Source organism: Ichthyophthirius multifiliis (assembly GCF_000220395.1).
Source record: "Ichthyophthirius multifiliis unplaced genomic scaffold scaff_1120509251233, whole genome shotgun sequence".
In the NCBI taxonomy this organism is placed as follows: domain Eukaryota; phylum Ciliophora; class Oligohymenophorea; order Hymenostomatida; genus Ichthyophthirius; species Ichthyophthirius multifiliis.
The window spans coordinates 54,164-82,093 of record NW_004086074.1 but is presented as its reverse complement, the minus strand read 5'-3'; the positions used below and the strand labels follow the sequence as shown (position 1 = coordinate 82,093).

General features: G+C 19.0%; 6 protein-coding genes across 6 annotated transcripts, besides 41 other annotated features; 4 read left to right on the top strand and 2 right to left on the bottom strand. All coding sequences in view use genetic code 6, as the record gives it.

The window, feature by feature from the left end:
- Positions 1-699: 699 nt before the first annotated feature.
- IMG5_164970 (hypothetical protein) lies at positions 700-3,430 on the top strand (the record flags this gene model as incomplete). The annotated part of the gene is made up of 1 exon (XM_004030216.1): positions 700-3,430. A coding segment is annotated over one exon (2,730 nt), but the record flags the coding sequence as incomplete, so codon positions are not given.
- Positions 1,833-1,876: a microsatellite.
- Positions 1,845-1,886: a microsatellite.
- Positions 1,890-1,948: a microsatellite.
- Positions 2,089-2,138: a microsatellite.
- Positions 2,249-2,273: a microsatellite.
- Positions 2,355-2,611: a microsatellite.
- Positions 2,389-2,613: a microsatellite.
- Positions 2,401-2,572: a microsatellite.
- Positions 2,404-2,572: a microsatellite.
- Positions 2,424-2,471: a microsatellite.
- Positions 2,519-2,569: a microsatellite.
- Positions 3,431-3,498: 68 nt separating the features above from the next.
- Positions 3,499-3,537: a microsatellite.
- Positions 3,527-3,579: a microsatellite.
- Positions 3,535-3,594: a microsatellite.
- Positions 3,536-3,624: a microsatellite.
- A 107-nt stretch (positions 3,625-3,731) lies between these two features.
- Positions 3,732-3,762: a microsatellite.
- Positions 3,742-3,802: a microsatellite.
- A 90-nt stretch (positions 3,803-3,892) lies between these two features.
- Positions 3,893-3,928: a microsatellite.
- A 1,241-nt stretch (positions 3,929-5,169) lies between these two features.
- Positions 5,170-5,201: a microsatellite.
- Positions 5,202-5,410: 209 nt separating this feature from the next.
- IMG5_164960 (hypothetical protein) lies at positions 5,411-6,505 on the bottom strand. Its single transcript, XM_004030215.1, has one exon. It carries the CDS (start codon positions 6,318-6,320, stop codon positions 5,520-5,522), a length of 801 nt encoding a protein of 266 aa, XP_004030263.1. The 5' UTR covers positions 6,321-6,505; the 3' UTR covers positions 5,411-5,519.
- A 2,389-nt stretch (positions 6,506-8,894) lies between these two features.
- IMG5_164950 (hypothetical protein) lies at positions 8,895-9,631 on the top strand (the record flags this gene model as incomplete). The annotated part of the gene is made up of 2 exons (XM_004030214.1): positions 8,895-8,917; positions 8,971-9,631. 2 exons carry the CDS (start codon positions 8,895-8,897, stop codon positions 9,629-9,631), a joined length of 684 nt encoding a protein of 227 aa, XP_004030262.1.
- A 584-nt stretch (positions 9,632-10,215) lies between these two features.
- Positions 10,216-10,296: a microsatellite.
- Positions 10,297-11,506: 1,210 nt separating this feature from the next.
- Positions 11,507-11,545: a microsatellite.
- Positions 11,546-11,882: 337 nt separating this feature from the next.
- Positions 11,883-11,924: a microsatellite.
- Positions 11,888-11,935: a microsatellite.
- Positions 11,936-12,672: 737 nt separating this feature from the next.
- Positions 12,673-12,717: a microsatellite.
- A 271-nt stretch (positions 12,718-12,988) lies between these two features.
- Positions 12,989-13,041: a microsatellite.
- Positions 13,042-13,816: 775 nt separating this feature from the next.
- Positions 13,817-13,866: a microsatellite.
- Positions 13,867-14,328: 462 nt separating this feature from the next.
- Positions 14,329-14,373: a microsatellite.
- A 43-nt stretch (positions 14,374-14,416) lies between these two features.
- Positions 14,417-14,486: a microsatellite.
- A 60-nt stretch (positions 14,487-14,546) lies between these two features.
- Positions 14,547-14,600: a microsatellite.
- A 403-nt stretch (positions 14,601-15,003) lies between these two features.
- IMG5_164940 (hypothetical protein) lies at positions 15,004-15,970 on the top strand (the record flags this gene model as incomplete). Its single annotated transcript, XM_004030213.1, has 2 exons — positions 15,004-15,062; positions 15,658-15,970. 2 exons carry the CDS (start codon positions 15,004-15,006, stop codon positions 15,968-15,970), a joined length of 372 nt encoding a protein of 123 aa, XP_004030261.1.
- A 24-nt stretch (positions 15,971-15,994) lies between these two features.
- Positions 15,995-16,048: a microsatellite.
- Positions 16,049-16,176: 128 nt separating this feature from the next.
- IMG5_164930 (zinc c2h2 type family protein, putative) lies at positions 16,177-17,884 on the top strand (the record flags this gene model as incomplete). Its single annotated transcript, XM_004030212.1, has 5 exons — positions 16,177-16,375; positions 16,419-16,494; positions 16,550-16,937; positions 16,982-17,155; positions 17,354-17,884. 5 exons carry the CDS (start codon positions 16,177-16,179, stop codon positions 17,882-17,884), a joined length of 1,368 nt encoding a protein of 455 aa, XP_004030260.1.
- Positions 17,361-17,439: a microsatellite.
- A 181-nt stretch (positions 17,885-18,065) lies between the features above and the next one.
- Positions 18,066-18,104: a microsatellite.
- A 601-nt stretch (positions 18,105-18,705) lies between these two features.
- Positions 18,706-18,745: a microsatellite.
- A 194-nt stretch (positions 18,746-18,939) lies between these two features.
- Positions 18,940-18,977: a microsatellite.
- An 812-nt stretch (positions 18,978-19,789) lies between these two features.
- Positions 19,790-19,889: a microsatellite.
- Positions 19,793-19,885: a microsatellite.
- Positions 19,890-23,109: 3,220 nt separating the features above from the next.
- Positions 23,110-23,330: a microsatellite.
- On the bottom strand, positions 23,295-26,358 carry IMG5_164920 (hypothetical protein). The gene has a single exon (XM_004030211.1). The coding sequence runs from the start codon at positions 26,181-26,183 to the stop codon at positions 24,087-24,089; it is 2,097 nt and encodes a 698-aa protein (XP_004030259.1). The 5' UTR covers positions 26,184-26,358; the 3' UTR covers positions 23,295-24,086.
- A 192-nt stretch (positions 26,359-26,550) lies between these two features.
- Positions 26,551-26,612: a microsatellite.
- A 118-nt stretch (positions 26,613-26,730) lies between these two features.
- Positions 26,731-26,768: a microsatellite.
- Positions 26,769-26,967: 199 nt separating this feature from the next.
- Positions 26,968-27,005: a microsatellite.
- A 60-nt stretch (positions 27,006-27,065) lies between these two features.
- Positions 27,066-27,123: a microsatellite.
- Positions 27,124-27,930: the final 807 nt, after the last annotated feature.

Below are 27,930 nucleotides of genomic sequence, written 5' to 3'. Positions count from 1 at the left end.
AGATATAGAAACAGTATTTGATACATTAAAAAGAATGCAATAAGAAGCCAATTGTTTCCATACTTTGGACGAAATAATCGACTTTTTTTCAAGAAAAGGGAGACCTAATTATATTTGGAGAAGAATAAAAGAAGGTCTTTAAGAAGAAAATAAAAAATACGAATCGTAACTAAATGAAGAAGATGATGAATATTTAGATCCTAAATAATTAAAAGAAAAGCGTAAAAATAGAAAAGTAGCTAAAATTTTAGGAAACAAATAAAATGTAGAAAAAAATAATAATTAATTCGGTGCATAATTTAAAAGTCTTGATGATTAATTTATTATTACAGTCCCCCAGCCTTTCTCATTTGTATAAAATCCAAAAAAAAAGAAATCACAATCAGATAAAGAAGACTTTTTGAATCTCTTATTGAAAAAAAGAAAAGAAGACATCATAGTAGCTTCCGCAACATAATTTAGAGCAAATTAAATACCTAAACATATCAAAAACAAAAAATTATGGTCCTAAATAATGGCTAGAAATGAAAAAAGACGACAATAAGTAAAGAAAGAGTCAAAAGCAATAACTATGTCTTAAGAAAATCCCTTCAGTTTCTACTAAAGAGATTTATAAAAATTTAAAGAAAAATAAAATATTCAACCCGAGCATAAATTTGAAAATTTTAAGGCCAAACATGCACCTTGGTACTGCAGAGTGCGTTTGTTCGAACGAAAACAACAAGAATAAATGCAGAAAACTCGCCTTAATATAGAAAAAAGAAAATTAGAATTATAAAATTTAAGTAAACTACCTGAAGGAGTACGCAATATGTTAGATAGACTTAAAGAAAAGGAAAACAATCGAGAAGTTCGAAATAATAGATTTTAATAAAGTTTTTCTTTTTGTCCTATAAAGGCTAAATCTATTCCCAATTTTAAATTTTTACATGAAAAACTAGAAGATGAACTTTAATAAAAAAAAGATATTTTCATTAGTACATAAATAAGGGAATTTAACTTCACATAAACACGAAAATCAACCAAAAGAGAGTATTTAGATATCCAAAATATAGAAATAAAGAAATAAAAGGAAAAAAAAATTGAAAGAGAAAAAAATCTGAAAAAAATACTTGAATAAAAAGTCAAAATCATGCCTTCTTCCACTAGAAAATTCGAGGCGATGGTAAAATAAAGAAAATTATAGGAAGAAATTTCCTAATATGAAAAATTGGAAAATGAAAAAAGAGAAATCGACAAATAATTAAGAAGAGAAAAATTCGCAGAATTCGTCAGAAGTTGTATTTAAAATGCTAATTAATCCCAATATAAGGAATAAGTCAAATTAATGAAATAATAAGAAAGAGAATAAAGATAAATTAAAGTTTTAGAATGGGAATAATAATTCGATGAAAAAATGACTGAAATGATGAGGAAAGTCATTAAAAGACCTCTTTTAATAGAATAAGTGTCTAATAAAAACTGCTCCGATGATCGTAATTAAAGACTTTAAATGATTCTTGGAGAAAGAGAGAGTATTGAAGAAGACGCAGGTGAAAATTTTGATGAATTTGATGAATAATAACTATAAGATTATCTAGATCCAACTAAATGTGATCCTTAGACTTATGAAGAGAGAAGGAATTTATATGAAATGTATGTAAACTCGTAGTTTAGGGCATAAGAGAATGAAGAGAATATGTAAAATATTAAAGAGTAAGATGATGAGGAAGATGAAGATAATAAATAAATGAATAATTTGGGTTAATAAATGTATGAGAAAGATAATAAGAAATTAGACTCTTCAAATAAAAAAAACGGAAAGTTATTTGATGATGGAATTTAAGATAAAGAATTTAAAGAATAATAAAAATAATTAAAAGAAATACAAAAAATATAAAACGAAAGATAATAATAATCGTTTAATTAATAATAACAATAATAATAATTTGATTAATAAGAAGAATAAGAACACGAAAATCATTAAGAAAATGAAAATAATGAATAAGAAGAGGAAGAAGAAGAAGTCTATTATGATGAATACGGAAATAAAATACCTCCGGAAGTAGTATAATAAATGAAAGAATAATTCGAATAATAATAATAAGCAGGAGATGAAGATGGAGAAGGAGAAGAAAATGGAGATGATGAAGAAAATGTTTAGTATGTAGATGAAGATGGAAATGTTATTCCTATAGAAATAGTTAGAGAATATTAAAAATAATAAAATTAACTTTAATAATAATAAGAATCTGAAAATAATGATAACGAAAATATGGAAAATATGGAAAATAGTGAAGAAGCAGAATATGTTGATGAAGAAGGAAATGTAATACCACCTGAAATAGTGAAGTAATATAAGTAAATGTAAAAGGAAGAAGAAGAAGAATAAGAGAAAAAAAAACAGGAAGAAGAAGAAAAAAAAAGAAAATAATAATAATAACAAGAAGATGATAAATAAAGAAAAAAATAAGAAGAAGATAAATAAAGAAAAAAACAAGAAGAAGATGAAAAATAAAAAAAATAGTAAGAAGAAGACGAAAAAAAAAGAAAAAAACAAGAAGAAGATAAACAAAGAAAAAAACAAGAAGAACTAGAAGAAGATAAAATCAAAAAAAGAAAATAAGAAGAACTTGAAAAATAGCAAAAATCTTATAGCAATTCAACTTCTGCTCAGAAAAAAAAAAATTAAGATATAGATTTAAATGAATAATATTACGACCAAGACGGAAATCTCATATCTCCCGAAGAACTCAAATAATACAAAGAAATGATGGCTAACGGAGAAATAGATATGGACGATGCAAATTTAGATGATGAAGAAGAAGAATACGTAGATTAATATGGAAATCCGATTCCTCCTGAAGAAGTTGCTAGATATAAAGAAATGTTAGCCAGAGGAGAAATTCCAAACGATGATGAGCATGAAGATGAAAATAAAGACGGTGAAGAATAAGAAGAAGAAGAATATGTAGATGAGCATGGAAATCCTATACCACCTGAAGAAGTAAGAAAATATAAGTAAATGTAATAATAAGAATAAGAATAACAAGAGTTTGAAAATGAAGAAGAATATTTAGAATATATGGTTTAAATGTAAAAAAAATAACTAGAAGCAGATGGTATTAATGTATCAGAAAGTGAAATAAGGGAAAAACTAAAAGAATAAATAATGAATGATAATTAAAATCAAGAGATTGAAATTGACGAAGAAATGGATTAATAATTAGATTAATTAATTGATAGTATGCCAAAGGAACAATTAGATTAATTTGTAGATGAAAATGGAAAAAAACTTAACAGAGAATAAATTAAGTAAATCATTATAATGTAAAGTTAATAGGATTAGGAAGAAGATGATGAAGGCGATGAAGACGAAAATTAATAAGATTTTAGGTAAGGAGGTGAATATTAATAATAAAGTAAGAATAAAAATAATAGTAGTTTTTGATAATTTTATAATTAAAATATATTTAATAGTATATTTATTATAAAATTATGCAATAATTTTTTTTTTAAATAAATATAAATATAAATATAAATATAAATATAAATATATATTAATTTTTATATATAATATATAATTTTATTTTTTTATATTATTTTTATATATAAAATTATAATATAATTTTTATATTATTTTTACACTTTTAAAATTTTTTTCTTCAATATTATTAATTTTTATCAATTTATTCATAAATTTAGATTTATATTATAAAAATTATTTATTAGAAAAACTAATTTTCATATCTTTATTTAATTATTAATTATTTAATTTTTAATAATGGTTTAATTGATTTTTTTTTTAATAATAAATTAATTAATATAATATTAATTTTACACTAAATTTTTATATTTTATTTTTAACACATTAATTTATATTTTTTTTTTTTTTTTATTATATATATTAGTATTAATTTTTTTTTATTTTTTTTAATTTATTTTAATTATTAAAAAAACTAAAAAAAAAAAATTAATATATTTAATAAAATGCAATAATTAAAAAAAAGAAAATCAATAGTTCTATAAAAGCGTAAATCTATATCTGAAGAAATAATTCTACAAAAGTAACTAAAAAAACAAGAAGAATAAAAAAAGAAGTTAGAATAATATTTAAAAAAGGAAGATTTTAATTTATTTTACTTAACTTAAAATGGTTCAATTAAAGGAAAACTAATAATAAACTTTCCATAAATAACATTTTATCCAGACCCATCAGATTACAAACGATTATTAAAAGAATAAAAAAATTTAAATAATAAAAAACATTATGATAATAATAATATTTAAAATTATACCCCAACAATTTATATTAAAGACATACTAAAAGCATCTATATCCATAATAACAATAAATAATAATTTATATATACAATTAGATGTTTATTTACACAAAACAGACACTTTGAGTACCACTATAACTGACAATTTTGGAAATTCCTATATAGTAAAGTGTTCTTTTCGTTCTTTGGAATATTTAAAAAACCAATCTTAATAATCTAATCACGCAATAAACTATATAATAGAAAAAATAACATTTTTAATCGAATATTTAAATAGCAATAGTTGCGATAATACGACTATTCCCACAATAATATCTCACTATGAGCTATAAATCCTAAACCAAAATCAAGATTGTCAAGAAAAAATATACCCTCGAAATCCCGAATCAAAAATAATTAATAACTTATAATTCTAAAAAATAGTAAATAACTTGCCTCAACATCTCTAAATGAATAATTGGTAGTTAGTTTTTACACCTTTAAAACATGGTTTTTCATACGAATAATTTCTCAAAAAGACTCAATGTATAGGAATTCATGTAATTCTTTTGCAAGAAATAAAAAATAATTTTATTTTTGGAGCTTTCCTGTACTGATAGTTGGGTGAAAAAAAGATATTTGTTATGGAACTGGAGAATCATTTATTTTTAATTTTGAAGAAGAAAATAAAAATATTAATGTCTATTTCCCTAATTCTACTTCTACACATATTTAATATTGTGATGATTTGGGTTTATTTGTCGGAATGGATTAGGATGTTGCGCTTTTTATTCATAGTAATTTTTCTAAAGGGAATAGTCATGCGACAGAAATGTTTCAAAACCCACCTTTAGTTTAGGATTTGGATTTTAATTTGGCTAATATTGAGGTTTGGGGATTAAATGAAAATACATGATTTTTTTTTTTAAATATATATATATATATATATATATATTTATATTTAATGCTTTTTAATATAATTTTATTTTTAATAGAAATTAAACTATATTTTTTTAAAAAAATAATAATATAATATAAATTTATTTCTTTTTTATAAAAAATTAATATATAGATTAATTAATTTTTTATTTTTTCTTTAAATAATATAAAAAAAAAAAATTTCGCATATAAATTATATATATTTTTATTGAAAAAATAATTAAAAAAACAAAAAAATGAATATGCTACTAATATTGTTAATAATATAACTATCTGTAAAAATAAAAATAATCTGTTAAAATAAAAAAATTATTCTTACAGAAAATGAATAAATGCTTATTCAAATAAATGATTCAGAAATAATACCCAAAACAACCTGTCGATAGGAAAATTTAAAAATGACTTAATTATCGTTTCCCCAAATGAATTAATTTAAATATCCAGAAATCGATAAAAACCTTGACGAAATGATATCAATATAATCATAAGAAACATTATTACAAACATATATAATAGGTTTATATTAGAATAATAAAAAAAACATCTAATATAAGCCTTAAATATATATATTTATCGAACAAACAGAAAAAAACAAAAATTCTTAAATAAAATTCATAAAAAAACTAGACTTAGACAAATACGAAAAATGTACAAATTTATAAAACATATAAGTCGTTTAAAAAATAATTCTAAAATGTGAATTTTAAGGAAATTACTTTTTATTAATTTTTAAATAAAACACTTTTTTTTCCCTAAATATTTCTTTTGAAGAGAAACCTCTTAATAATTTTATCAAAAACTGTCTTTAATATACATTAATTTCATTCATTTAAAGTACTTATTTTTAAGCTTGTAGGTTGAATAATTACTTTGAAACATACAATTTTGATACTTAAAAATATTTCAAATCTGCAGCAAACGAAATTTTATAGTATTTTACATCAATATATGCCTATTCAGAACATTTATTATTAATATTGGATTATAAAAATGGCTTAATATTAGTAAATATGTAAGAAAATGGTAATATAATATTTTCAAAACATAAATATTTTGCAGAATAAAATTACCTAAATATGTTTATTAAAATAGACCAGTAAAGTAACAATGAATTAATTGTAATAAATACAGAAAACTACATAATAATATATGAAATGATTGATATAATATAAAAGAGGGCAAATAGTTTTGTAATGCCAGTACATATTAAAAATATAAAAAGTTTACTAAATACAGAATTTTCAGATAAATATAAGACATTTTTTAATTAAAATTTTCCCTTAGTAAAATATCAATATGATAGTTTTTAATATTATTTGACTTTTCTATCTCCAACATCAAATTCATATTTTTTAATAATAAACGACTAATATAATTTTGTTAAGTATTATGCAACTTTTTCTGTAAAAGACACTCTATTATTTACTTATTAAGACCAAGCATAATACTTCCGTACAAAAATTTCCAAAAAATTCTTATTTTTTACTCTATATTAAGAAAATTAAATGGCAACAATAGATTCTTATGTGCACAAAGGTGGTACATATTTAACTTTGAAAGCCTAAATTAATAAATAAATAGTTTAATGTAAAATATAATCTGAAAAAGTCTAAGCTTTGGAAATTTTTATTCATCCAAATAATTAAACAGAAATCTATTCTTTTTATGGGGATAAAGCAGAAACTTATTTTTCAAATTTTTTTCCTAGGTTTACTATCTAAAACTGGTTCTAGGGTTCTTATATGTCTTTTACTTCCTTAAATAGTACACTAGAAATCTCTTAATATATTCAAGAAATAATAAAAAATGAATCTCTTGTAGAAAAAACTTTAATTTCAGCAAGCATAAGTAGAGATGATTTAAATATCTTTTAACAAAAGAATGACATTTTAATGATGTAAACTTGTTATTTGGAAATGTCTTTTTAATGTGAATAGTCCATTTATTTAGATAAATAAGAAGAAATCTCTAAAGTAGTACTAAACAATAAAAATATGGTAATTTTTTACAAAAAACCTTAAATTTGCTTCTACAACATATATTAGAATTAATTTTCTTTACAAAAAATGTTAAATTTAAAATAATATAATTTTGAAGGAGAAAATATTGAAATAATACAATTTCATAATAATAATGCAAAATAATAATTATCTGTCATAGTAAAAACCAAAGATAAGGAATTTTTATATTTTTTCGATTTGAAAAAAAATTACTAAATAACTGATTTTGAAATTTTGGATAAAAGTTTTATTTCTTGGGATTAATCTTTAAGCGAAATAGGAATTTTAATAGGAAATAAATAAGAAGAAATTGTTTTTTTTTCTTTAGATTTTTTTTAAAAAAAAATCGTAGAAAACTTTTCATTTAATAAATAAGAAATTTTAACTTTGATTGATTTTTTGGACGAGTTTGAATAAAAAATTTTTATGAAAAACTATACTTTTAAAATATATAAAGAATAAATATACGCGGTTTCAGTTAAATTATTTATTTTGGATTTCTCTTTAAACTCTTTGTTCGAATTCGCTTTTTAAGAGAATTTTACATCCTTGATTTTTCGTAAAAAAATATCTTTGAATCCCTATTAACTTATTCTTTCATAAGAAATAATCATTAAGTCTAATTTTATGGCTATATAAATATGTATTTTTATTTATTAATATATATTTATTTATTTTTTTGTTTAAAAAAGCCTAATAAAACGAATTTTTTTTACTTTACATTTAAATTAATGAAAATTCAACAAATTAATTTCTAAGAAGAATGTCTTTTTAACCAAATGAAGTAAAAACAAAACAAAAATATAATATAATAAAATAAAAATAAAAAGACTTATTAATATATTGAATACGACTAGTAAAATCCTCCAACTCCAAGCCAACTATGTATATTAGTCAAAAATAAAAGCTAATTAAAACTAGATTGTTTTTTTGTGCCACTAGTAAATTTAAAGATGTTTAAAAGTGTTTAAATTGAAACTTAACCTTTTCATATTACAGTTTAAAATTCTTAAAAAGTCGAAAATCTTCTTTTATATGCAAAATATTTATTTGATTCCTAATTAAAATCCAAAAATAATTTTAAGAAAACAATATGTAATCTAACAGAATTAACTAAAACTTATTAAGAAAACAAATATATATCTTATTGCCCAATTTAGCTTGATTTTTACGAGGGGGCTACTGAAAACTATTACATAAAAGAAGGAGAAGTAGAAAAAGATCTTTCAAAAATGAAACTAATTTCGTATATATAATAACATAAAGAATCAATAAAAGTCATAATAAATGACTTTATTCTAAATAGGGCAATTAACTATTACCAACTAGTGCTTTTAGGTAAAAAAACACTGTAAGTATTCATACCAAACACTGAATTTACAAAAATATTCTAAATTTATTATACGGATATTATCATATAAAGCAATATCCTATAAATTTCTTATTGCAGTTAAATTTATTAATAAAAAAGCACAAATTTAAAGTTTCTACATCCTACATTTACATTATGTAGTGTTATGCAGCTAATGGCTATTATACTGTTTATATTTAGTTTGAAGTTTATATTAATCATTAATAAAATCTCGAAAATCAAACAAAAGATTGGGAATATGCACTAAATAATAAAGTTAGATTATTGAATTTCTACAACACCAAATATCATTAATTTTAATTTGTTCTTGAATAAATTGAACATATATAAATAGTTCCCATATATGATAATAAGGAAGAAGTTTAAGTAAAATAAAAATAACAAAAAATATATAATAATTAAAATAAAAAAAATAATAGGCATACATATATTTTCTAATAGTAAATTTTCAAGCAGATTATCAAATATATACATTATACAGTCAAGAATCTTTAAATAATACTAATTAATTTTAACTAGTAAACTAAATATCAAGTCTAGACTTCGATATAGATTATTTAAAAATCTCCAATTTTAATGCAAATTATCCTTTTCGTAATAAAAATGCGCCTAAATTTTCGCCCGATATTCCTCAAAATTTCACCTTTAATTTAGCTTGGGACGATTCTTAGAGAAGTATATATATCTGCAAACTATAAATAGAGCTTCCTCCTTCTGATAATGCATACAACTCAGAAATAAAAAATATCAAAATTAATGACGTTTATTCTTCCAAATTCGATCTTTTTGTAAAATAAGAAGAAACATCATTAAATCTAGAAGTCCCATTAGTCAGTAATACAAATATAAATGATGATATAGACGAAATAACAATAATTATAGCCAATGATTTATCAATACTTGAATATATTGAAAATTTTAATAATATAAAAAACAGTGAAACAAATATTATTGCCTACAGATAGTATTCTTAATGTATAAACAATTTTAAGTCCGATACTATATTTTAAACCTTTATTAAATTCGCTGATAAATACTTTATTGTTCAATGTAGAGATTTCCAAGGAAACTCAATAATGAAATTATATGAAAAAGAAAATAAATCAATGATATAAGCAATATAATTAAATAAATAAGAAACTTTATAAGATGTGACTTTTACATAAAATAATAATGATTTTTTCCTTAGAATTATTACTATTTCATTAAAAAATGGCAATTAAATTTATTTTAAAGTAAGAGAATATTAAATCCATGATAAAGTTTAATTACTTTTATATAATAATTCTACTTTCTAGAATAATACAAGTGTTAATTTTTGTGCATAAAATTAATACGGAGAAAAATGCAATTAAATTATATTTATTATTGATCCTTTTATGCGAAATTCATATCAGAAAGAATGGATTATTTTCGCATTTTTTATTGTTTTGCCTTTAACTGTGGGATTAATGGTCCTTATTGTAGCTACTGTTTGCTTAAAAAAACTTAGAAGATAAAGAACCTCGGAATTTTTAGAATTATTGTAAAGCTAAAAACTTTAATATTAATGATCTTCTATTGTTTATTTTAATTGAATTTATATAATTAAAATTTTCCTTAATGTATATTAAGTATTATTGTAATTATTATTAATTAAAACAATTAATAATTTTATTTATCTATTTTATTATAAAAAAAATAACATTATTTTAAATTTTTAATATATAAAAAAGCAACATATTTTAAATATTTATCATAAAAAATTAAATATAATAACTAATAAAAATATTTAATTATAAAAATTAAAATTTATTAAATTATTTACAAATAAAAGTAAAATTACTTTTTTAATTAAATATAATAAATAAATAAATAATAAACAAATATAATTAAAAAGTACAAAATTTTTATTAATCAAATATTCTACTCAAAAATTCCTTAAAATTTAATTATTGTACTCTTCGATTTAGCAATTTAATCTTATTAAAAGAGTTTTCTTTCTGATTAAACAGATTAATCACAAGTATCTTAAGTTGATTAAAGTTAATTATTTTAATTAAAATTATTAATTTTTTTCGGAGTTTTTATATATGATTATTCTTAATAAATATCTTCATTTTATTACAATTATTATTATTATTAATAATAATCATCTTCCTTTTATATTTATTATTTTTTTTTGTCCTCCTCTTCTATTTATTATTCATATTCTTCATCATTTTCATTATATATAGAAAAAAGTTTTTCATAAAATTAAAAATATTATATCATCCAAGATTATCCATAAGTTTTTCTTAGATATTCTTCATTATTAACATCATCATTATTTTATATATTTGAAAATTTTATAATTCCAAAAGCAATTTAATCAACACAAAATTGTTTAAAGTCATAGTGATATAAAAGAATATCTTCAATATAATCAATTAAAGATTCATGGAATATATTTTATTAAAACAAAAACTAGCTTATAGTATCATTATTAAATGAAAAATTTAGAGATTTTACTTATTATTCTAATTATTAATATATATTTTAAGGTATTTCAGGGATGTCTTTAGAATATTTTCCTTATATTTCTTCGTTTGTCATTTTAAATACTTCTTTAAGTAAGTAAATTATACAAAATTATTATAAAATAAAAGGCTAAGTTGTATTTTAGTAATCTTATGATAGTTTTCTAGTAAATAAACACATTATTCTTTATAGTATATATTTATTTAAAACTGAGATAATTAGTTAAGTATTTAGTATACTTATTTTTAAAATACATAATTCATATATTGAATATTTTATTATTAATTTTACATTTTTTTATATTGTTATTTTTGTTGTAGTGTTAATTATTTTTTTTTTTATTAATATTTTTATTTTATGAAATAATATTTTTTTTTATGTGGGTTATTTTAAAAATGTATTTATTTATTTTGCGCTTTGTAAAATTTAAAATTTAATTTGAAAATATATATATTCATATTTATTTATTCGAAATATATTTATTTTTTTGAAATAAAATAAAATAATGATAATTAAAATTAAAATTATTAAATTTTCATTCTAAAATATAATTTAAATATACATATATATTTACTTGAAATTTGAATTTCGAATTTCAAAAATAAAATTTTATATATAAAATTATATACCAAAAATTATAATAATTTTCTATTATAATATATTTCCCATTAAATGAAAATGATATTAATATTAAAAAAAAACAATAAAAAAAAAGTATTATATTCAATGTAAATATAATTTAGTTATTTTACAATACAAATAATAAATTATTTCAAACTAATTATATTTTATATTAATTTTCGAGTTATAAATAAATTTTTATTTTTATTTTTAATTATTATATATTATATAATTAAATATTATTATAATTATTTTTTATAATTAATGGAATAAATTATTTTAAATACAATTAAACGCAAAAATATATAAAAAAATATTTATTATTTATTATATGTTAGATAAATATATTAATTGAGTTATTTTTAAATCTATAATTAACTAAATATTTATATATTAATGATTCGGATCTGTAATTTAATAATTATTTTTAAATTAATATTAACTCTATATTTTGATTTAAAATTAATTTTTGCATTATTATTTTTTATAAAAATTTCATTGTTATTTAATAATAAATATTAAACATAAATTAATATTTATAAATTTATATATTTTTAAAGTTAAAATCCAAAATAATTATTATAGTTTTTTATCAAATAAATTATTTTTTAAATTATATATTTTCTTTGAGTATTCAGAATTCTTAATATATTTATTATATAAATAAAATAAAACTTATAATTTATATTATTCTTATTTAATTTACAAATAAATTATAATCTTATTCTATTTTGATAATTTTAAAAAGAATATTCTAAATTATTAATATATGTTTCAAATTAAACGATTTATTTTTTAATTAATTATTATTACTTTTTTATAAAATTTCAAGCTAAATTTAAAGAGAATTAAAAACCAAAAAATTTATATAAAATAAAATCTTTTTTTTAACTTTAAAATTAAACAATAACTAAAAATAATATATAAAAGATACAAAGAGTTTAGAATTTGTTATATGTTAATATAAATAATTATATACAATTATTTATTTATTAAGAAACAATTACTAGTAATTAATATCAAATTACTGATAATTAATATCAAATAAATTGTATAGTTATGTCTTATTATATAATAAGATCATTAAAATATTTTTGATAATAAAAAATATAATTTACGATGTGTAATATTAATTTTTTTCAATAAACATTTTAAAATAGTTTTAAAATATTAATCCTTTAAAAAATATGTATAAATAAAACATCTTTATTATAAAGATACAAGTTTTTTTAATAACAAAGAAAATTTATTTTACTAATTAAAAATTTAAAAATATAAAAATAATATAAGTTTCATATTATTTAAATAAATAGAAAGATTAAATTAAAAAATAATAAATATTATTAAAATAATAAAAATTAAATATATTATGATGACTATATTCCTATTATTAACATTATTTTTTATTTTAAACTCTTATTGTTCTGTCCCATATATCTAAAGCCAGTATATTATTTAATATGAAACTAAACTAAACGCATGTTTAAAATATTTACCTTAATTAGATTGCTAAATATAAGGTATTTATTAAATAGATTGTTAGAACTCTTTTAAATATTGGGATTAATGTGTACTATCAAATTGTTTTGATCTCTAAAACATATATGCTAAATAAGGAAAATAATTTAATTTTGTTTAATCCTTCCAAACTTTTGCCAAAGCGTGTACAGCTAATTGCCTTTATTTCTATCCTGAATTAAAAAATGTATTTAGTAGATATAGTAGACCTTAATTATATATTTAAATGAAATAAAGATGCTTTAATGATACATAAATTGTCTTTAATCCTTATTTGCATGTTACTGGTTTTATTAGTGAATTTAATTTGTGTAAATCTAGAGAATAAAATACATCTTCTAACACTTTAAACGAAGAATTTGAAAACTGCCTCTATAATGAAGAAATTTAATTCTAACCAGCTAAAAATATTTGGAATATGCCTGAAAATGTTGTCCCTTAATTCAAAAAAAACATAGTTGAAAAATGCAATATTAAATTGGGTATTAATTCTATTAAATGTTCTCCATCTATAGCCTGTTTTAATGATTAAAATAGTTATATCGGGAGTTGTTTAAATGGTACTAAAGTTGCCTATTAAATTATTTTTATGATTTACTTATTGTTAATAATATGAAATTATTACACTATAATTATAATTTTATAATATAATTTATATTTATATATTATAAGTATAAATGTATTTTTTTTTTAATATAAACATTTATAAAAATATTATTACTTTAAACTAATAAAATATTTAATAATTAATTTTTATAAAAATTTATTAAATTAATTAAAAACTTAATTTAGTTGATAGTCTTTAATTATATTAATTTAAATATTTTCAAATATATTCTTTATATTATATAATCTATTTATTTAAATAATATAGAAATAAATATATTCAATAAATTTCATAATATAATATTTAATTAATAAGAAAAATAAATATTTTAATATGTTAGCAAAATAAATTTTTATTTATTCTAAATGCGTATTTTATAAATTTTACATTATTCAATTATTAGTTTTTCATAAAAATTATATGCTTATTTTATTTTTAAAAAATTTAGTAATATAAAAGTATTTTTGATATTTTTAAGATATTATTTTTATAAATATATTTTATTATATTATATTAAAAAAATTATTTGGAAATATATATATATATATATATATATATATATAATATTTATATATATCACTTATATTTTTATTTAAAAAAATAAAAATTATTATTGTATAATTTATTTTATTACAAATTATAAAAGATTATTTATTTATTTGTATTAAAATATAAAGCTTATTTGATTTACATAAAAAAAAATGTAAGAAGAATAAAATCCTATTGAAAATTAAAATTAAGAAATACAACAAAAATTTCAATAAAACTAAGAAAAATTATAATAAAACTAAGAAAAATTATAATTTAAAACAATTTAAGAAGATATTTATTCTCAAAATTCTGTAATTTTATCAGCTTGCTATCAAAGAAAAAGTGAAGTAAAAAAAAATGTTTTAAAAAATTGAAATTAATAAATAAACTAAAAAAAGTCATATAAATTAATAAAATAATGGGAAAAGAAACAGTTCGAAAAGCTTAGCAAAAACAAAGAAATAATCGAATAAATATTAAAAAATTTAGACAATTAAGTCCAAATATCCTAATCTTCTGAACAACAAATAATAATTTTTTTTAAAGAAAGGAAAGAATAAGAATTAATCTATTCAAAAAAATTCTAAAACAAATCCTAATAACTTTCAACTTGCTTTAAGGAGTAATCAAACAATTAGAATTTAGAAAAATCTTCTCAAGTTTAAAAAAATATAGAATGGTATCCCACATTGACCCAAGCTTTATAAGGAACGGATTAAATGATGGAGAATTAAGGTAAAAATGTATTAAATCTTGTTAATTAAATTGATAAAAATATTCTTAAGAATTCTTTATTGAAAGAAATGGATGAATATACTTTAACCATAGAAGAACTAAGAGGAAAAATAGGGGAACAGATACAAAATATAGAAAAGACATAATAATTAGCTCAACAAAGAGGTTAAAAATACGAAAAGTAAATAAGCGAAAGCAAAATAATAAAAAAAAAAAGACAAGACTTATATATATATGAGAAAAAATACACGAACAGAATATTCTAAATATTTAAGCAATCAAGAAACTTAGGTTTAGAAATAATAAAATATTGGGAAAGGTTAAAATAACTAGAAGATAATAGAATGGAAATGATAAAAAATTAATTTATTTTGTACATTAATTTACATTAATAAACATATGGAAGTAACGATTAATTACACAAAAATATTAAAAATTTGCAAAACTTTAATTTCTCTTCAGAAAAAACATTGGGAATATAAAAAATTACAGAAGGACTTTAAGTTTTGAATTTCGAAGAATTAAAACTTTTTATCAACGAAGGGTTCTAATGTGATAATATTGATCTTAATAAACATCCACTTATTTAAAAAAGATATATGGTCAAAAGAGATGTAGGAGTTTTTGTAAAAACCTTCAAAGATTCATTAATGGTTCTTACAGTTGACGATATGCTTCTTTTGTATGATTTTGATGTTTAAAAAGATGGTAAAAGCTCATTTGGACCTAATAAAAAATTCAATTTGTAATTCTTGAAAATTAAAGAAAGAAGTGATGTAGGATAAATTGATCTTATTGAAGATTAACCTGGTATATTTAATTCTTCTTAAAAAGAGCTTATTAAATTTGAATAAAACGACGATTTCGAAGAGTTTAAAATCTTTATTTTAAGATATATTAAATAATGAATATTTTATTTTTTCTTTATTTTGCTTTTTTTATTTTTTTAAAATTAATTTTTTCTTTTTTTTTATAATAATACTTTTAACTCTATTATTATTCTTTAATTTGATTTTATTATTTTACTATTTATCCAAAAAAAAAATTATAATAATAAAATAGTATAAAAATAAATTAATTTTTTACTAACTTATAATTATCAAAAAAAATGATTATGACTTCTAATTAATAATAAAACTTATAAATAGTTTCTTCATCAAACAATTTTTATTGTACATAATGTCTTATATCCTTTTAAAATGATAAAGAATATAAAACACATTATAAATCTGAATTTCATTAATATAATATTAAAAGAAGGCTTTTAGATTTGATTCCTGCAACTTTAGAATAATTTGATTAAAAGAAAAAATGTAAAAAAAAATAAAAAATATAAATTTATTATTAAATTAAAAGAAATTCATGAATAAACAATTTAAAAGACAAATGATAAAAACAAATAAAAAGAAGATCTTTTTTGCAATAGTTGCAGGTATTAAATTTATAATTTTATATATAAAAATTATTCTACAAACTTAATTTTATAGAAAATCTTTTTCTAATGAAAATAGCTATAAAGCTCATTTACAATCAAATAAACATAAGGAGAACTCAAAAAATAATGAAAGCCCTGAAAAATAAATATAAAAAAGTCCTAAAAAATAAGCTTTAAATACTTTATAAGATTAAAAAATATGCCTTTTTTGCGATAAAAAGAATGAAGACATAGAAAAGTAAAAAAAATAAAAAAATATGTATACTTTATTTATAAAAATCAATAGAAATTTAGAACATATGAGTAAAACACATGGCTTTTTTATATGTGAATAAAAATATTGTATTGATGTTACCGGACTTTTAAAACATTTAGGAGAAAAAATAAATAAAGCATTTTTATGTATTTTATGTGAAAATAAAAGTTGTAAGGATTTCCAAGTAAACATTTTTTTACACAATAATAATATTAATATATAAAAAAGAGTGGTGAATCTGTAAAAAAACATATGACTGATAAAGGACATTGCTTCATGCAAAGTGAAGTTTTTGAAGAATATGAGAATTATTACGATTTTACTGAATAAATTTAAGAAACAATTAAATATTAAGAAAGCTTATTCAAAAATACTGCTTAATCTACTAAAACTATTGAATATGTTTAAAGAAAAAATGAAAGCTAAATTGAATAAGATGAATAAAATGAATGGGAAAGTGAATAAGAGGAAGATGATGAAGATGAAGATGGAGATGAAGAAGAAGAAGCAAAATTATAAGAAACAAAAGAAGAAAGAAAAAATGATTAAAAAAACAAAAAACTTAATAAATAAATAGATGAAGAATGGGAAGATGAATAGGAAAATGAAAAAAAAGAAAAAAAAAAAATTAGAATTTAAAAAATTAAGTAAAAAAAAATAAAAAAAAAATATTAATTATATAATTATATGAAAAGAATACACAAAGCAATTGTTAATGAAATTGGAGAATTGGAACTTCCAAACGGAAAAATATTAGGACACAGATCGCTTAGATATATATATAAACAATATTATAGACCAATTTATAACTGTAAAACTAAACTTAAAAGTATTTTCGGCGAAAATTAATAATCTTTAACAAAGTTTATGAATTATATCTCGCAAAGTGTAATTAAAAAATAAATATATAGTATACATATTTTTATTATTTATTTTATAAATTTATTCTTAAGTATTAACATTAATAATTACCTGTTTAATTCCAAAGATAACAAAAAAAAATAATCATAGACTAGCTGTTTAACACGTCAAGTATTATTTTTTTATTTTTATTTTTATGACTTTATTTTTAGTTTAGGAATAAAAGCAAATAGCCTATAGACATATTTTAGATATTAGAATCCTAAATGATTAATTTTTTTTATTGTAATTTTATGTAAGTTTTCTTTATTTTATTTAAATAAAGAAATAATTATGGAATTTTACTATTTATGTAAGAACGAAAAAATTATTTTAATAATAAAAAAATATTAACAAAAATTAATTAAAATTTTATGATTTTATATAAATATATAAGATAATGAATAAATATTATAATTAAATATTTTAATAATTATAATTTTATATAATTTACTTTAATCTATTATATTTTTTTTAATATGTAATTTTTTATAAATACTCTTTCATATTTTTTTTTTCATTAATTTTATTTTATATATTATTATAAAAATGCAATTTACTTTCTTTAAAAATATTATGAAAATTGTTAAATTATATAAAAATTATTGAATTAATAATTTTTATAATTAGTTTTTTAAAGTAAATAAACCCTCTATACTCATATATATAAACTATATTAGAAAAAATTAAATAGGAAAAATATTAATTAATAAACATATATATAAATATGATTATTAAAAGAAATTTGATTTAAAAAAGATTCTTTATAAATACGGCTTGAAGATTCAATAGATTATATTGATGTTTAAGATAAATAACATTGTTAGTACAGAATAAATAAAATATAAGCCTTAGATATATCAAAATAAAAAAATAAGTGAAAACTATAAAAAATTTGCCATTGAAAAAGCATTTGAAGTCATATATTTTACAACTGAATGTTTATTAAATAATTTTATATTTTATCTTTTGTTGTTAAATTTACTGTAAAAAATTAAATTAAATCATTTTTTTTTTTAAATATTAATAATTGAGCATTAAATTTTGTATTGTTTAACATAATAAAATTATGATTTAATATAACAAAATTATTAATTAAGCATCAATGTTTTTAATATAACATTAAAGAAATATAAATATGAAAGCATACGGAATAAAAAAGAAATAAATTAAAAAAGGAGAATCATAGTAGATTTAGCACCCTGATGCGCTTCTTGTTTTTAAAAGAGTGTTTTTTCTGGGTTATTGAGGGTTAAACCTTTAAATAAATAGTTTAATAAATTATTCATGATATTTTTATGAAAACCATGAATTTTTAATGAAAGAAATCTAATGAAAAACTATTCAGTATGGTTTAGGGACAAAATATGTATTTATTTTCTCTTAAAATATTAAATGTGTTGAAATTTTAAATGCTATTCAAGCTATAAGTTTATTTGGAAATTCAGAATCAAAATTTTATATTGGAAATGCAATATTAACCTTAGATTGTTTGCATATTATAAAAAATTTATACATAAATTTTAAACTATAAAAATATTATAATTAATTAAAAAGAACATTATAAATTTAAAGACATGGGCTCTGTTATTTTTTGAAAAGCGGGAAGGCATTTAGTGATAATAGAAAACTCCATTATATTGCCCCAGAAATTGTTCAAGGAAAAGGATATGGCTTTCCAATAGATTTATGGTTATTTGGGAAGGTATTATGCCTTATGAATTTTTTCCTGATCCTTTTAAAATATATGAACTTTTAGCCGAATAAAATATTAAATTTCCCCCATTTTGTCAATGATATTAAATTTTTTGTAATTGCTTGATAGAACATTTCCAGATACTAGATTAGATGGATCTTTTTTAAGCTTAAATAACATTAATGGTTAAGCGGTTTTTATTGATATAAGTTTGAAAAAGGCAATTATAAATCAACTTTTAGATAGTAGTTACAGTATTTTCAAATTAAAAGGATATTTATTTAAGACGTAATAAATAATGAAGTTGTTTAAAGTACTTGATGGAATAAAAGTTAGTTATAAACCTAGTTGGGAAAAATTATTTTATTGAGATTTTTAAAATAGTATCTTGATATACTTTTTATTTTTTAATTAGAATATAATCAGTAATATATTTGTTATTTTATTTTTTTACTTTTTAATTTATTTTAATATTTTATATTTATTTAATATAATATATTTTATATTTTTATTTATTTCTATTTTATTATATTTATATATGGGTAAAAAAAAAGAAGAAACTAAAAAAGAAACTGTAAAAGAAGTAGTTTATACAAACTATTATTATGTAAATTTATATTAACTAAAGCAAAAAATATTAAAAGCTTATTTAATTATTTTTTTAAAAAATAACTAATTTAAATTACAATAATATAAAAAAAAGCCAAAAATTGAGGTTCCATAAGAAAGTGAAGGATGGCTTTTGATAAAATTTTTAGTAAAAAAATAAAATAAAAATTAATATTTTTAATTTTTAATTAAGCTTTAAGAAAAAAATTGGCATTTTGCTGATTTTGAATTATACGCAAAATCTAAAGACCCTTTATATTATTTGCTAAGAAAAATAGAACATAGACATGGAAAGTTATAAAATTAATTTTTATTGAATATTTTGATTTTTTTTTTTTACATAAAATAGAATTAAAAATATAAACTTATTTAAAGATCCAGAATAAAAAAAAGATATTGAATAAAAAGAGCCGTAAAAATATAAATAAATAATAATAATAAAAAATATATTTTTGCTTTTATTTTCATATTTATATTTGATAAAATAGTATTGTTTGTTAATTTACTGAAACATTGGGAGAAATATTTAAAACATAAGGAGAGAAAACATAGAAAGAAGCTAAAGCATTTAATCTTTATTATAATTTTGATATAAACATTAAATCACCATTATTACTTTATGAAATAAACTGAGTAAAAATATTTATATATAGAAATAATCTATAACTTTATTAAATTAAATTTTTAATATCAAAATACTCTAAAATAATTAAATTAAATTTTTTATAAGCATACATAATATTAAATAATATAATATAATTTAATTTTATAAAACATAATTTATAAAAAGACATTAGAATATATAGGGAATAATACTATTTTTATAATATACATAATCATTTGAGAAATTAAAATATTGATAGTAAAATAAATATTATATTTATAATCAATTCAACATTTAATAATATTTTGACATTACCTATATTTTTACGGATTATAAAAATTCATTAAAATATATTTAAATTGATTGCTTGTTTTGAAAACTAACATATATAAGAATATTTTCAAATTTCTTAATTTAATTATTTATATTCCGCTTTTAATAATACTTAAATTATTTTTCAATGAATCATTTTATTCTATACACAAATAATTGTTAAAATATATTAGTTTATCTTATATTAAGTTATAATATTTAAACAGTATTAATGTTTTATTTAAATTTCGTAATCTTGTTTGATATTGATACAATATTGTTAATTAAGTTTTAAATATTTATTTTTTAATAAATACCATTCAAAAAAAAAAAATTATAAAAATTTAAAGTCTACATATAATATTCAAAAATTTTAAAAAATAAAGAAAAATTTAAATAAAAATGTATTTATAAAGAAGTTATCATCAACAAAATAATATATATACTCAAAGCCCTGAAAGAAACTATACAAATCAAACGAATGATTTTTAAATGATAAACTAGAATGAGAGGGAAGATTAATTAAACATAATGTTCAAAACATTTTAATAAGATTTTACATATGATGAATTATTAAATTTTCTCGATAAATAAGTAATTATATAAATATGTATATAAAATTCTTTTTATTTCAAATAAAAAAAATAGAATAATAAATAATATGATAGAAATATAGCACTTTAATTATTTTAAGAATGTTATGTACAGAATAATAGAATAACTGCAAGAGAATTCATATAAAAATATTTAGAAACTGAAAAAAACCTTATTTTTAGAATTAATTTCGAATAATCTAAAATAGAGAACTTAAAGTAATAGAAATAAGAGTTAAAAATGATTATGAATACAAAAAATAACAAAAACAATTAAGTTTTGATAAAAATAAAATAAGTAATTGCACTTGAACCTTAATATCATGAAAACAAAATTATTTTTGTCAAAATATAATGCGGAAACATAACAAAAGAAACAAGTTAATTAATAAACTAAAGAAACCCAACTTGGAATGAGGAATTTATATTGTAAAAAATTATATATTATGTAAAAATAAAAATATCAATAAATATAAATACAATTTTTATAGATATATATTTAAAAATTAATTAAATAAAAACAATTATTATTTTTATTTAAAAGTGATTTATATCCTGAAATACATGAAATATATTTAATTTTGACTGATCTAGAGAAATTTTAAAGAAAAGAAGAAATCGGAAGAGTAGTAATAAGTGTTTAAGACATTAAAAATCAGCATAGAATTTGTAGAGAAGATTATTTGATAAGAACAGATAAATTAAGATCTAAATAATAATTATAATATGAATCTATTTTCATTTAATCTGAAGTAAATAATTTTATTTATTTTAAAAAATAATAAAAAATAGACATAAAAAGATTTTGAATAAATAAAATAAAAAGAAGAAGAAATAAAATAGCATGAATAAAATATTTAACCAAATAAAATTTATTTAATGAAATTAACAGAATTGTTCGCATCTCCTTTTTCTAAAAATGCAAACCTATTCACAGATTTAAATAAATCTATTAATATTATGAACTAATCTGCATATTATTTCCCAAATATTTAACAATTAAAATATGAATAATAAGCCTTTGATATTGTAGATAAATACTCTCAGAGAATTATTGATGATTGGAATAAATTCACAATTTTAATAATAACTATACATACATTGTTTAGTGTTTTTTTAAGTATTTATAAGTCATTTTAATTTATTGAATTATCATTAATTTTGCTTTTTGCTTGCTTAACTTTTACTGGAATTCTAAATTAAACATAACATAGATTTATAAGTATTTTATTTATTATTTCTTGGTTTTTTGATCTTTTCTGGCTTTTTATATTCTATGATGTACTTTTCTTTTCTTATTTTTTTAAGATATTTTAAAAAAATATGAATATTTTAGGATAAAGAATGGCTAAATGAAGAATAATCTTTTATGAATTATATTTTAGTTTTATCAATTATAAATCTAATTTTTATAAAAGTATTTTTTCAATATAATATAATATAATAAATTTTTCTTATAAAAATATAGCTTCCTTTTATTGTTTGCTTATGGAGAGCTTATTTTACTTTTGATTAATTTTAATTGTAAATTGTTTAAAGATTAAAGGAAAAAAGTTTATTATTAAATAAAATTATACTTACACCAGGAGATTTTTATCAAAATTAATTCAATAAAGATTAAATAAATAATTATAATAATAAGGAATAATATGCAAGTCAATAAATAAAACCATAATAATATTATTAAATGAAATATAATTAAAATTATAATTATTGAAAAAGATAAAAATATAAAATAATATATTTTAGTAAAGAATAATATGCAAGTCCATAAATAAAGTCATAATAATAATATTAAATAAAATATAATTTAATTTTATAATTATTGAAAAAGATTAAAAATAAAATAATATATTTTAGTAATGTATAAAAAAAATTAAATTTAGTATATATATTAAAAATCCTATTTTTTAAAGAAAATGCTAAATAAAAAAACTAAAAAACTAACTTTTTTTATATTAAAAAAAAAATCATTTTTATTAAGCCAATTTTCTTAATACATACAATAAAATACCTCCATGCTTATAATATTAAACTTCTACATCTGTATCTAATCTGCATTTAACTTCAAAACTTTTTCCATTGCTAGTTTCTACTTTAACCATTTACCCGACTTTCAAATTACCTTAATTAATATCAATATTATAAGTTTCGTTTCCTTATAAACCTAAAGTTTCTGCACATTCTCCTACTTTGAATTCCAAAGGCAAAATACCCATTCCAATTAAATTAGATCTATGAATTCTTTCATAAGATTAAGCAATAACGACATTAACTCCTTATAAATAAGGTCCTTTAGCTGCCCAATCTCTTGATGATCCAGTTCCATATTCTTTACCTCCAATAACAATTAGTTAATGACCTTCTTTCATGTACTATGAAGCAGCATCATAAATAGAAAGAGTTTATCCTGTTGGGAAATGCACAGTATTAGGCCCAACTTTTCCTCCCAAAAGTTTATTGATAATTCTTACATTAGCGAAAGTTCCTCTTGCCATAATTTCATCATTACCTCTTCTGGATCCATATGAGTTAAAATTTTACTATGTAACTCCTCTTTCTTATAAATATCTACCTGCAGGTGAATCTTTAGCTATGTTTCCTGCCGGTGATATATGATCAGTAGTTATTGAATCTCCAAAAAGACCCAAAACATAAGCATTTTTGATATTTTTAATTGGCTTTAATTTTAATGTGCAATTTTAAAAGAAAGGAGGATTATGAATATCTAATATAATAATATAAAAATATTTAATATTTAAGGAAGAAAAAAATACATGTAGATTTATCATCCCATCCATACTAAATACTTTATTTAACTTCTAAAGCATTCCATCTATCAGTTCCTTTAGCAATTCTAGCATAATTATCCGTGAACATATCTGGAGTGATAACTTCAATTTAAAGTTTATCTATTTCATCCCTTGAAGGCCAAATATCTCTCAAAAAAACATCATTTCCGTTTTTGTCTTTTCCTAAAGGTTCTTTTTCGAAATCAAAATTTACAGTTCCAACTAAAGCATAAGCTACAACCAAAGGAGGAGAAGCCAAGTAATTAGCTCTAGTTAAAGGATGAACTCTTCCTTCGAAATTTCTATTACCAGAGAGTACTGCAGCAGCCACAAAGTCATTATCTTTAACAATTTAATTCAATAAAGGATCAACAAAATCACCAGAATTTCCAATACAAGTCATGCATCCATACCCAGCATGTGCAAAGCCCATCTAATTCATATATTCAACCAAACCTGCTTTTTCATAATATCTAGTAACTACCTAAGAACCTGGAGAAAGGGAAGTTTTTACATAAGAAGGTATTTTTAATCCTTTTAAAAATGCATTTTTACACATTAAACCAGCAGCTAACATAACTCCTGGATTTGAAGTATTTGTACATGAAGTAATAGCAGCAATAAGTACTTAACCATGTTTGAAAACGTGCTTTTCACCTCCTAATTCGAAAGGGATTTCTAAAGTAGCTTTATCAGCTGGTACACCAAAAGACTTGAAAGTTACAGGTTTGCATAAGCCTTCGTTGAACTCTTTTTTTACATTACTTAAAAAAATTAAGTCTTGGGGTCTTTTAGGCCCTGCAAGTGCAGGCACAATAGTCGAAAGGTCTAATTCTAACAATTATCCCGAATAAACAGGATCTTTTTCATTTGTATCATAAATTCTGAATAATCCTTAGGCCCTTAAATACGTTTCTACAATTTTAATTTATTCATCTGATCTTCCTGTTTATCTTAAATATTCGATTGTCTTCTCATCTACTGGAAAAAAACCAGTTGTAGCCCCATATTCAGGTGCCATATTTGCAACAGTAGCTCTATCAGCTAAACTCAATGAACGTACTCCAGGACCGAAAAATTCAACAAATTTACCCACAACACCTCTTTTTCTTAATGTGTTGGTACAAGTAAGTACTAAATCAGTAGCAGTAGCAGTTTTAGGCAGCTATCCTGTCAATTTGAATCCTACCACCTCTGGTAAAACCATTGCAGAGCATTCTCCTAGCATATTAGATTCCGCTTCAATTCCTCCTACTCCCCAACCTAGAACTCCTAATCCGTTAATCATTGTAGTATGTGAATCAGTACCTACAACAGTGTCAGGATAAAGAACATTATCTTTATTTTAAAAAACACATTTGGCTAAATATTCGAGATTTACTTAGTGAACAATACCAGAACCGGGAGGGACAATACGAAAGTTCTCGAAGGCATTCTAACCCCATTTTAAAAATTCGAAACGCTCTCTGTTATTTTAGAATTCAAGTTCTTCATTTTTTTAAAGAGAGTCTAAAGTTTTTGCATATTCAACTTATATTGAATGATCTATTACCAAATCAACTTAACATGCAGGATTAATCTATTAAGGATTTCCTCCTAAATTTTTTATAGAATCTCTCATTGCTGCTAAATCTACTACCAAAGGAACTCCTGTGAAATCTTAAAGAATTACACGTGCAGGTTTAAAAGGAATTTCTATATCTTTTGTAGAGTTATTTTTCCAGTCCAAAATCTTTTCTACATCAGATGATTTAATGTTGAATTCATCGCAGTTTCTTAATGCACATTCTAATAAAATCCTTATGGAATAAGGAAGTTCGGATACTCTTGCATCATTTAAGCTCTTTAAAGAGTACATTTTGTATCCTTAAAGGCCGGGGACTTCTTAAAAAATTTTGTTGAAAGGATTTGCTTTTGCTTCCATTTTATTATTTTTATTATTTGATTTGATTTTATTTTTATTGATATTTTTCTTTTTTTAATTAATTTCTTATACACGTATATTTTATTTTGTTTTATGGATTCATTAATTAAATATTAAAATAGATGTTGTAATTTTTGGACGTAATATATGAAATAATTTAAACTTAAAAAAATACTTTTTCTTACATTTTTTTTTATTTCACTTTAAGATTAATTTCTTCTTACATATTATAACACGTATTTGTTTATAAAACATAATTAAATTTTAAAAGATATAGATAAAAAATATAATGTATTTTAAAAATTAACAAATATTATATTTATATTTATGATTTAAAAACATAATACATTAGAAAATATCTAATTTATAAATATATTATTTATAAAATTAAAAATATTATAATATAATAAAATAAAAATATATATTTATTAAACATTATATTTTAAAATTATATATAAATATAGTTTTTTTTTTTAATATTAAAGATAAAATAAAAATATTTATATCAAATAGTATTAATTAAAAAAATTAATTAAAATAAAAATATATATTTTAAATTTAAATAATATTAAATTTAAATATATTTATAAAAAAGTAATAATAATATAATATTAATAATTATATTATAAGTTGAAAAAATTAAATTTATATTCAAAAGTTATTAGTATAAATTATATATGCTTCTAATTATATCTATTTTATAAAATAAATAAATTCTTATAATTTTTAAATTATAAAGTTAACAGAATTTTATTAATATATAATTATTTATACTTGAAATTTAAATTATAAAATTATTTATTTTAAAATTTTTTAATTTTATTATTATATTCTTTAATTATACATATAAATATTACTATTGTTTTGTTAAAAAAATATGTCATATTTATATATATATATATATATATATATATATATATATATATATATATATATATATTTAAATAAATAGTAATAAACAATTATTGTTCAAACTTTATTTTTGTTTTTTATAATATACATATATATATTTATTATATACTAAAAAAATGCTTTTGTATCTCTACATTAAGATTTTTTACAAAATTCAGCATCATTAAATGGTCTAGTCCTTAGAATATAAATTATAAAAAAAAAAATTAAACTTTTTTATATGCAAATGCAAGTATTAAAATTATAGATAAGCAAAAACAAGAAACTGTTAAACTTTATATTTTTTTATTTTAAATTTTAAAGGTAATATTTTTTTAATTTAATACATCATATAGAATTGTTAAATAAATAAATATATTTCTGATCTGGTGATCTGGAACATTTCTTATCTTTCTTAGAAAAATAACATATTATAAAAATTATTTTAATAATTTTCAAAGTGTTTTATAAATTATTCTGAAGATACTATAAGCTAAAAATTATTAATTTAAAATTATATTTAATTTTATATTCAGGCGAATAATTAAATTATAGTCATTATTTCATTTTATATAATATTTTATATAATCAATATTACTATCTTTTAGCATAAATACTATCTAAATATTTCATTTTAATATTTTAAATCCTATGGAGGTTTATGATCATCTGTCCATAATATTAAATTATTATAAAAAAGTTACAACAAATTAATCTATGTAGTTTTTTAAATAGCTTTCAAATATTTTTTAAGTCGTTTTGACTTGTATTTTAATCTGTGATTTTTTTTTACTTTTATTATTATTATAATATTTATTTTTATATTATATAAAAGTTCAGAATAATTAATTATAAA